Below are 10,345 nucleotides of genomic sequence, written 5' to 3'. Positions count from 1 at the left end.
AGAGGATTTTTAATGCACTGTAAAGAAACTGGATTTAAAATCAAAATAGAAATACGAATGAAGGGATTATACATTTTCTTTGCTTTTTATCCCAAATTAGAAAGATAAGTAGGTCAGTGAAAGTGTCAGAAAGTAGTAAAACTAAGTAACTGAAATCAGAGCTTTGTGATCTCAGCTATGATGAACTATTCCAGCAAGTGCAGGCAAACCACACAGCTCTAACTCAGATGGGTAACACCAATACAATGGAGGTCTTATCCAGAACAGCAGCAGACTGGTCTTCTTTAATTTGTTGTTTTATTTCTGGTCAAAAAAATTTCCCCTAAAACCGATACATTTCTCCTATAGAGTCCAAAACTTCCAAGAATTTCTACAGTGAGTCTGGACCTCTGGCCCTAGAACTCATTTCACCCCTCAGCCAAACCAGCCACTTTTGCCAGAAGAGAGAGAAACTGAACTGAAATGGCCTGAAATGACATCTTTATTCCCCAAGCCCTCCAGTTCAACATAAATTCAGATCTAGGGTTTTTTCAACACAGCTTTATATTGGATCTATATGGAAAGAACAATGACTTCAGCACATAGACAAAGGAAAAAAAACATAAAAATGGAAAGAATTCAACTAAATTTCACCTTGAAATTCAAGAAATGAGGATACCTCCCTCACATGTTCCTGTTCACAGCCAAGTTTTATGCAAGTATGTTCTTCCCTTCACATCAGTGCATTTTTGCTATGTCAGCCTAGACCTTTTTTATGTCTCTGGCACAGCAGACCTACTGATGCAGCAAGTTTTGCAACAAAGCAGATAAGACAGAATTTTCTACCCTGCCAATCTTGGGCACAGAAGTGTGAAACATATTTCAAAACTCTAACCTGTACGTGGTATTGGGAACGTAGACATCTCTGGCAGGAAACTCCAGGATTTCTCTTGTAGGTCTAACTCTGCTGTCTGGGTAAAGTTTGACTTGCAGCAACTCTGGAGTTAGGCAGTAATGGGGATTCTCTGGAGCTGGAGATATATCTATCTTTAGTTGAGCTGTAAGAAGCAAATGGTTTTATTACAATAAACGGAAGATAAATATAAATCAACATGCATGTTCATTCAGGTTAATATCCTATATATTCATTTCACAAATAACAAATCCACATTAACTGTAATTTATCATTTGTTTATGAACAAGTAACATTGAATCAAACTGGCATCTAGGACTACTGGCATAGCCAATAATAAAAAGCAACAGGAAAGATGAATCTGAACTTTAACAAGTCCCAAGTACTGTTCTCACAGGCAAATTGGGGAAATAATAGTCTAGATAATACTACTATAAAGTGAATGCCCAACTAGCATTACAAACAATATTCAAAGTCTTGTCCAGAATCTCATCTATCAGACTGGAAGGATACATCAAGAGCTGCTGAGGGCTAACCTGCACCAAGATTACTGAATATTTCCCTAGGAAGTCAGATGACAGTATCAACAGTACATTTACAGTTTGTGGATATCACTGAGGCTGAAAAGGCTGCAAAAATCTAGAGGACAGGATAGTTGCAGAAATGCTCTGAAGTGACTAAGATGAAATTCAAGAAAGAGCAAAGGACTTGGATTAAGAAGCCAAATATACAGATATAAAAAGGCAATGGTTGGAATGGATTAGTTCTGCAGGAAAGGGCTGAGGGACAACAAGCCAACGTTCAAAAGAGAGCTGCAACCCTTTTAGGATATATTAATTCAGTATCACATTTAAGATACTGAAAGCAAATTCCTCTGCTGTATTAGGCACAGATGATGTCTTAGAAGAAGTAGTATACCCAGTTTAGAGCAACGTGCTTGAAGAAAAAAATGGACAGGTTAGGAGAACTCCAGCAGAGAATAACACAATCACAAGCAATGCCAAAATCAAAGCCTTTGAGGCAGGACTAAAAAACCTGAAATTGGTCACTCTAAAAAGCAGAGGCAAGTAAGAAGGAACCAATAACAGTATTCAAATATTTGAAAGGTTGTGATAACTTCCCTGAGAGCATGACAGACCATAATCAGATTAATTTGCAATAAGATAATCCTGGAAAGTTTTCTTAATACCCAACCTCACTACAAGGGCAGCTGAAAGCTGGGAGAGATGATCTAAGGAAGTTGTAGATTTGCTGTCACCGGAGATTTTTAGGAACAAGTTATGTAAATAGTGTCAGGAATAGCAGAGGTCAGGGACTGGTGATGTTTCAATGCTGGTGTGCCAGACTCTATTTTTCTCTCAAACAGAGATGATGTCTGTTCCAATTAACCAAATGGGAATCAGGACAGAGACCTTCTCTCAGCTGGGAGGTGATGTTTTACTCAAAGAACAGAGGCTCCTCAGCCCCTGCTGGGTATAGGGCTTCAAGATCTGCATCCTCTTCTCCCACAGATCCTGCTCCTGTTTGATGGGAGCTGCAGGTGTGCGCATACTAGTTAAAATCTGCCAAATGACATCTTTGGTGCTTGTGGTCTTAGCAGGGGTTGCTCTCGGTAACTTCTTAGGGTTTTTTTCAGCTGTCTCTAAGAACTGAATGGGAATTGAGAAGGACTAAACACACATTCTTAACAAATAAAACTAAAAAGACCTCATTCAATACCTGTAATAGGCCTCAATCTCCGTAACACTGATGATGGTCTTCTCATATCTGCAAGAAACTTGTACAAATCTTCATCACTCAGGCGATCACCCTCCTGTTGATTGTTGGGGAATAATGATTAAGTACACTACCCTTCAGGATAGTGAGACTATGAATAAACCATCTAATATTACATTCTCTTTTCTCTAATATCAAAATGTATCTCCCCAGTAGAAGAAGGTGTTAACATTAATATGCTAAATTATACTTAATTTCTCCATCTTTTTTTCCTTATAAATCATCATGACAGCAGCAGGAACTTTTTACTGAAAACCCTTTTCCTCTTCATCAATATTATCTTTTTCAAAACTGAGAATAGTTGTTAAAAGATTTCTCCCATATATCCAATTTTCAGTAGGTATAATAGTTTTGGGGGTGGGGGGAGTCATTCAGATGGTGTTTCCTCCTTCCTTCTCCCCGGCCTTTTATTTGGTATGAGTCTAAAAGATTTTTGCTTTTTAGGAGCAGCGCTAAGAAAAGTTGAGAACTGGAAGGAGTTGTGTTGCCAGTTTTCCTTGTGCTACTTTCTAACAGCACAGAGCTTCCTTAATTTTAATCTTGGAAATATTATAGAAAAATGTTACTCTGGCCACCCTCTAACTGTCCAAAAGCAGAAGATATCTGGTAATAATGGTAAAAGAAAGCACAGTAGTGCTGTGAGTAAAAAAGAAGCAAATGGAAGGAAAAAAAAACTGGAGAGTATTCAGTTAATTTTATTCAGTGGGAGAAATCACAAAAAACAGACCTTATTCAGCTTTAAATACACAGAAACCAAATCCTCATATTCTTAATGATCAAAACTTGGTCCCCAAAATACCAACTATCTTGTTGTATACCATTAAATCTCTGTTATATACAAAAGTGGCATTTAACTAATTTTTCCTTAACCAAATGTGACATTAAGCAAAACTTGGCAAACATAAATGAACTGAAATCATACAGTACCTGTTTAAAGAAGTTTGTCACTGTCAAAGTAGCCGGTCTAAAACTAGTCAGATTGCACGCTTCGTCCCCACTAGTGGTTCTTTCTAATGAACGCCTCCCAACAATACTGGAATTCCGTCTCTCCGACCAAGATCCTTTACGTTCTTTTAAAAAAAGGGGGGAGGGGGTAAAAAAAAAAAAAAAAAAGGAAAAAAAGAAAAGAAAAAAAAAGGGGGAAAACAATTGTTCACGAGTCTACATTTGTTCCAAGCAGGATTTTTTTTTTTTTTTTTTATACACAAGAAGATAACTGCTACATTTGGAAATTATGCAATAAGCGTGATAGAAGAGGTGGTTATGCTAAGACAATCACACTCCTGAGGCATCAGGAAGCTATGAAGCACAGCTGACTACTACTGCTCCTCTCATAGCAACCTCATCCCAGTGCCTTACTGCTATTATGAAAGTCTTTATTGTGTGGAGATTTATGTATTTCTCTTGCTCTGAAAGATGATGAAGTTGGCAGTTTAGGGGATGCTGAAGAGCAGTTTCAGATGAGCTGTGTGGTTCACAAAGATTAATCCACTCCTTTGGAAAAATGTTCATCAGCCTGTAACACTCAGTCTTAGCAGCTTGGTTTTAAATAATATAACAGATGGTTTGCTTGTAAAATCCTTGAAAGATAAATCCATTTGTTATCATGGATTTTTCTGTTTTATTTCAACCATGACCCAAGACTATCAGAAGGCCTAGGGCAGAGGGAAAAAAAGCAATAAAAGGAGTAATGGCAGATACAGGATATGAAAAGCTCCTACAGAACTCTTCTGTCTAACATGCTCTAGGTGACCCTGTTTGAGTAAGGGGGTTGGACTAGATGATCTCCAGAGGTCCCTTCCAACATCAACCATTCTGTGATTCTGTAACTTCAGCAGACCCTAGATTGGGTCTACATTCCCTCATGCAGATGCCAGATACTGTACCTCCTGTGCCAACTTCTACTTCTGTGGAATCTCTTTCCAGACTTCCAGCGCTGCTCACAATGTTCATTAAATGAATGGCTGTCCAGGCAAAAGGCATTCGATACTTGCCTAGTCTTTGGCAAAACTGTTCTGCCTGGCATTTCAGCTTTTCCAACTTTTCCTTATTCTGTAAGCAAATCATTAAACACAGCAGATTAAAGTAAGAGGAATAGAAATAAAAGCTTCCTTTCACAAAAATCATTTGGATACTTTTCATGCACTAAGTAATAACAGCATCTTTTTTAACTTACAATCTTGTAACAACGATTTTGCGCTTCAATAGCACCTTCTAGAGGATTCCCAAGTGTTACGCAAACAGACTTCAGCTTCACAAAACTGCCACCAGGCTGATAAGAACCAGATGTAGAATATCCTGACAGTCAAAGCAGCTGACTTCATGCTCTTAAGCTTCCTGGAATAGCCTGTTAAATCCCAGTGAGTTCATCTGACCCACTGCCCTTTCAAAAAACTGTATTATACTTCATGAAGTCTGAAAAAGCCTTTCTTACTGTGATTTAAGACCATCGGAGGAGCTATTGCATGGAGTTGTAGGGGAAGGAGAAAACATTTCCCAGGTACATAGTATCAAATTCTTTTTACTGAGAAAAAGGGAATAGGAAGGAATTTATCCATGATTCAATGTTTGAAATAGCAAGGTTTTGTTTCAGAAATGTCCACGTGTACACACCAGGCCTTTAGAAGTCCATATTTAGGGACTTAAATAGCAACAGAGTGCGTTCTGTTCCTCACATTCTTCTAGTTCAGGATATGCTTACACACCACGCTGGGAAGGAAACTTTGCATAATCACCTTTTCACCTACATTCCCAAGCATTCTGCAGAGCCATTTCCAAAATTTCATCTAGGCATATTGTCACCACACCCATCACAGGAAATGTAATTCTTTACTTCTGCTATCTCAATGCCTCGAGTGAAAGATATTCGTTTTTCATACTGTGGTTCAGTGTATTGTGATGCACTGATACAGAGATAGATAAAGAATATTAACTTCTACAGATAAAACTACATTAGAACTTTAGGAAGGCAAAAGTTTGTTAGAGTTTAACTGGAATTAACAAACGAACATCCCAGCCCGTTTGAAAAAAGCATTATGGAAAGTCCGTTTATCAGAAAAAGGGTGGGCAACTCTGTTTTCTACTGCATCCAGACCTCATTACTACCTTTTAACTTTCATTTGGCTCATTCCAATTGCACAGGAAATTAGGAACTATTTCCAAAGCTCATAAACACTGTTCTACATTCTACATAACCAAGATTTCATTTTTAAGCTAATTTCTTGCACATCTTAGAAACCAAACTTGTATAACAACATACTGAGCTCAATTAGAGATTTCTCCTTCTAAGTGTTAGTTATTACAATAATAAAATTGGAGATTTGCCATTTTATAACCACTGCTGATTTGGAGAAAGCACTTCAGAAAAACAAATAGTAGCCCATGGAAGGAAACATCAAAAAAAGGCCACAGTATAGTTGCCACTGAATTCTGCAGGTACTACCAGCATTCCTGCTTGCTCCTGAACCTACCCAACTACCAACCAGCACCCAACTACAGAGGATGCAGGGAAAAGGACAGCATTCTTCCGTGCAGCAAAACCTCTGTTTTTAATCCTCAGCAAGGGCTTCCACAGCAAGGAGACTGGCTGTATTTCAATGTGTGAGGGAAAGAAAGATTCAGTCAAATTGGGCAAGGTCCATAGCATCCACTGCTCTTTAGAACTCCATGCCTAAACCAATGAAGGTCAAGAATTAAAGGGACATGGTTAATTAAAAACCAAATCACTAACATGTAAAATTTTAAATCTACCCTTGCTACATATAATAAGAGACAAAGGGTTCTCTGCTCTATGGGCTGTTTTGCAATATTACCAAGTGATATGATCAAGGATAGCTTTTTCCTGCTCCTTAGTATGGTCCTTCTTTATAAATTTAGGAAAAAGAAAAAAATAGGAGAAAACAGGGGAAAAAAAGAGAAAAGAAAATACACCACATTTCAAAATCAGACCTGATGGTGAATCTCCTGTTAAGGTATTTCATCTGTTTTGTAACTCTTCCAGAATGTGGCAGAGGCACTGTGACAGAGTAAAGCCGCAGATGCAATGGACAAATTGAAAATTTACTGCAAATACACATCAAAGGTTGCTTTGAATTGACCCAGCTGTAAGTGCACTGCTGATCCTTTGGGACAGGGAATTCCAGATGACTGAGCTTGATGCTAACAACACATCTCCCTTGGCAGCTATAAAAACTGATAACATTTAACTACTTCACCCTGATAAGGCATCAAGATTCAAAGGTCTTTGACTCCTCTTAGGCCTTTAGAATATGACTAGATGTTTAATTAAAAATGGACCCATTTTAACAGGAACAATATCAATGGTGGTAAAGCATAAAGTGAAAGAAAATAAAGTGAATGTGTATAATATGTCAGCAACAAAATGTCTTAACACACTCATGGCCAAATCTAATCAGAGTATCTGCAAATTCTTACCTTTGCTGCATCAGATTCTTTAAAAATCATATAAGGCTCTGCACACTCCCCAATATCTCCCTGCTGTAATACTTTTTCCAGCTGAGAATGGAAAATGAAACATTATGAGGCAATGTGTCTAGTAGAGATTGTTAAATTAAACAAATAGTAGGCAGCAAAAAACTTCTTTCAAAAGAGCTGAAGCTTGATTTTCCTTTGTAAGTCAGAGGACAAACTGCATTCATGTTGTCAGAGTCATTAACCCAAATCTTCAGCTATAACTGCATGGTAAGTGTAAAGTATAGGTGCAAAGGAAACGTATACCACTTTACTTTGGTGTATAATGTTCTAGAGTCACTTTTGGCACATGCTTAAGGGCTTAAAGAGAGCTTATGCTAATGGTCTTCAGCACCATCATTTTCAGAATTCTGTTCTGATTACTGTTCTGTACCAATTACTGTATGCCCACTCAGCTGGGTTCAGCAAAAGGAAACACTATTTTAAAACAGTCTATTTTCAAATCAAATAATGGAAATTAATTTAAAAGATCTAACAGTTGAACAGTAGGTGCTTGCTTCCAAAGTCTCAGTGGAAGTCAAGAAACTGCTGAGCATCCATCTTTTGATGGAAATAACCTACATATCACATACATAAAGACTGTTTTCTTCAAATTAAATTATCTATTTGGTTCGGTTGAATAACTGATAAATTAACCAGGTATTACACATGCAAGAAACTTCACTTTTATGCAAAGATTGAAATAGAAAACTAAACTAACAAAGAATAACAGCAGCTAGTTTTAAAATCCTGGATAGCATGCAGATAAGATTTAATCTGGTCAACTCATTAACTGTAAATACAAGTTGCTAATAACTCAGCTGATTTTCAGACCAAAATTCCATCCACCTTTCATTTTGTATCAGTACAGTTTAAAATCACTTTTATATAACCAAAAATTTAAAATGTGCACGAATAACTTCAATCCAATTTGACAAATACAAAAAGGAAATGTATTACATACGTAGTATTTAGTAAATAAGAAGTGTGTTCTGTTGCATTAGCTAAAATGAAATTTAAAAATTAAGAATTCATGTTTAAAATACATATTCACAGTATAATATATGTAGGTACAGTTTAACATGCTTGTAGGCAAATAGAATTAATTTAATTGTAGAGACTACCAGTTACAATATGTTGTAACAATTACCAACAAATTATCCAGTTTACTTTAGGCTGAAAACTAGCATACAAAATACTAAACAACATTAAAATCAACGTATATTTGATGAAAATCAGCTTGATTTAACTCAAATTTCTCCTCTTAGTTAAATCATGCCTAAATTAGTGATTGAATTTCTTTTAAACATCATTTTAAACAAGTACCCTAAGTTTGTGTTGTACCATCACAAAGGAAAATCCCTACCAAAGAGCTTAAGTCTAAAATATTAGTGATACAAAGCCCAGGAAAAAGCTATAAAGTTACATGCCAACAAAAAAGTGAAAATGCAACTAAGGGATCAAAACTTACTTATTTTGTATTACTGAAAATTACTGGTGCATCTTCTATTTAGACCAGACTTAGAATACTTTTTCCCCACAGTAATGTTTTTGTAAGGAACTCACGCTTTACTTCTGAAGGCCAATTAAGTATTTTCAACAATATCTGTACTTGAAAATCTGACTCACAACGAATATTTAGGCATCTAAATACACAGATGGATACCTGCAGTCTCCTTATTAGATTAGATCTCACCCATTTAGCATTTGTAATTCTTAAAGACACTTTAAAATCTGGCTGAAGTTTGTAAACCGTTCTTAAAATCAGCTTCAGATCAACATATATTTTTATATAAATCACCCAGAGATATCTATCATCTTAAGATGTCATCACACAGTTTTCCTCTGAAAACTGAATACAACACCAAGGTCAGACTCTAGAAAGTTGTTAAAAACCAAGCAAACTATTGTGTTCTTTTTTCAGTTTTTCAACAATAACATAGAAAACCTCCACTAAACTGTTTGTTACAAAGAAACTTAACGTACCAAGTGAGAATATTTAAATTGAAATAAATTCAGTGGTTCTGATGTTTGAATGTTTGAGAATAGAATTCAGCTCTTCGTGCTTAAACACCAGGTCAGCTAGTCATCCACACTTGGCTTTATTTTATTTTAAATCAACAAGAATATACAATAATAATTCACATTTCTCCAGTATTTCTTACCTTTATTACCAGAAAGACATCTTGAGAGGGATAAGTGATGGAAAAGATGGCGGATCTGGCCAGTGTGGATATAGCAGCAGGAGGTACATGTGGACGAAGCATTCCTTTCATTTGTTCAGAGTTTAAATCAAAGTAGAAATTTTCTGAAATCTAAGGAAGAAGTTGGGCAGCTTCAAACATTAGCTATGTTTTCTGGTTTTGATAAACTCTTCAGAAATATAACAGACAATTTCAAAACACAAGCAAAAACCCAGTAACAATGCATCCTTTCAAATCTATGCATAAAAAGAAAAAAAAAGAGTAAGGGAATTTTCATTAAAAGAAAATGCAGGACAGTGGAGAAGAGAAAGGAAATTAAAAAAAGAAATGGGGCTAAACAATACACACTTATAAAGTTTCCTCCACCTTCTGGTAGTACCAGTCACATTACTAGGAATTATAATTGCTATCTGAATTGAAAATATCAAAATACTCAAATAGAAGATCACCTTTAAGATCATTTGCAGAAAAAGGTTAAAAAAAAAACTTGAAGGAGAATGAGTTTTCTATGCTGAAACACCAAATTCTCAACTATATGAAGGTTTCAAAGCTGAAACGAATATGAGTGGTTATCAACACCAGAGGTCACTAAAGAACTGACTACACAAGAAAAAAAAATGGAGTAATGAGATGATAAAATTGGCTTATGAAATGTGATTTAAATATTAAACAAAGTTCACATAATATTCCACATACTCTTATCTACATAACTTAAAACTCAATGCATTAGATTCAAGTCTTAAAGAGATAAATGTCAAAAAGCATATTTTTAACATTTTTCTCTCTGCTGCTGCTAGTATCTTGAATTAAGAAAAGTAAAAGACTCTTCAAATATTAAATACAGAACATAAATAGAGAAATTAATGTATTTTGCTTTTCCTTTAACTTAGATTCTGAAAAGATTGCTTGGTTTTGCTTTGATTTTAAGAAAGTATGACTTTCTTGTGCATTAACAAAAAGTTACTTGGACGCATACCATGACAGGCCAGTGCTCAATCACAAA

At 36.0% G+C, this 10,345-nt stretch overlaps 1 protein-coding gene across 10 annotated transcripts in view; it reads right to left on the bottom strand.

The window, feature by feature from the left end:
• Positions 1–10,345, bottom strand: part of DOCK7 (dedicator of cytokinesis 7) — a 109,557-nt gene that overhangs the window by 67,131 nt on the left and 32,081 nt on the right. For all 10 annotated transcript variants that reach the window (XM_062581982.1, XM_062581980.1, XM_062581981.1 and 7 more), the window contains exons 9-14: positions 9,304–9,453; positions 7,103–7,183; positions 4,555–4,720; positions 3,596–3,738; positions 2,612–2,705; positions 875–1,037 (exon numbers count right to left, since the gene is read on the bottom strand). In XM_062581982.1, coding sequence (XP_062437966.1) covers positions 875–1,037; positions 2,612–2,705; positions 3,596–3,738; positions 4,555–4,720; positions 7,103–7,183; positions 9,304–9,453 — 797 coding nt within the window. The remainder of the gene's footprint in view (positions 1–874; positions 1,038–2,611; positions 2,706–3,595; positions 3,739–4,554; positions 4,721–7,102; positions 7,184–9,303; positions 9,454–10,345) is intronic.

This window comes from Rhea pennata, chromosome 8 (assembly GCF_028389875.1).
Source record: "Rhea pennata isolate bPtePen1 chromosome 8, bPtePen1.pri, whole genome shotgun sequence".
NCBI lineage: Eukaryota > Metazoa > Chordata > Aves > Rheiformes > Rheidae > Rhea > Rhea pennata.
The sequence above is the reverse complement of the archived record's forward strand: the minus strand, read 5'-3'. Positions and strand labels throughout refer to the sequence as shown.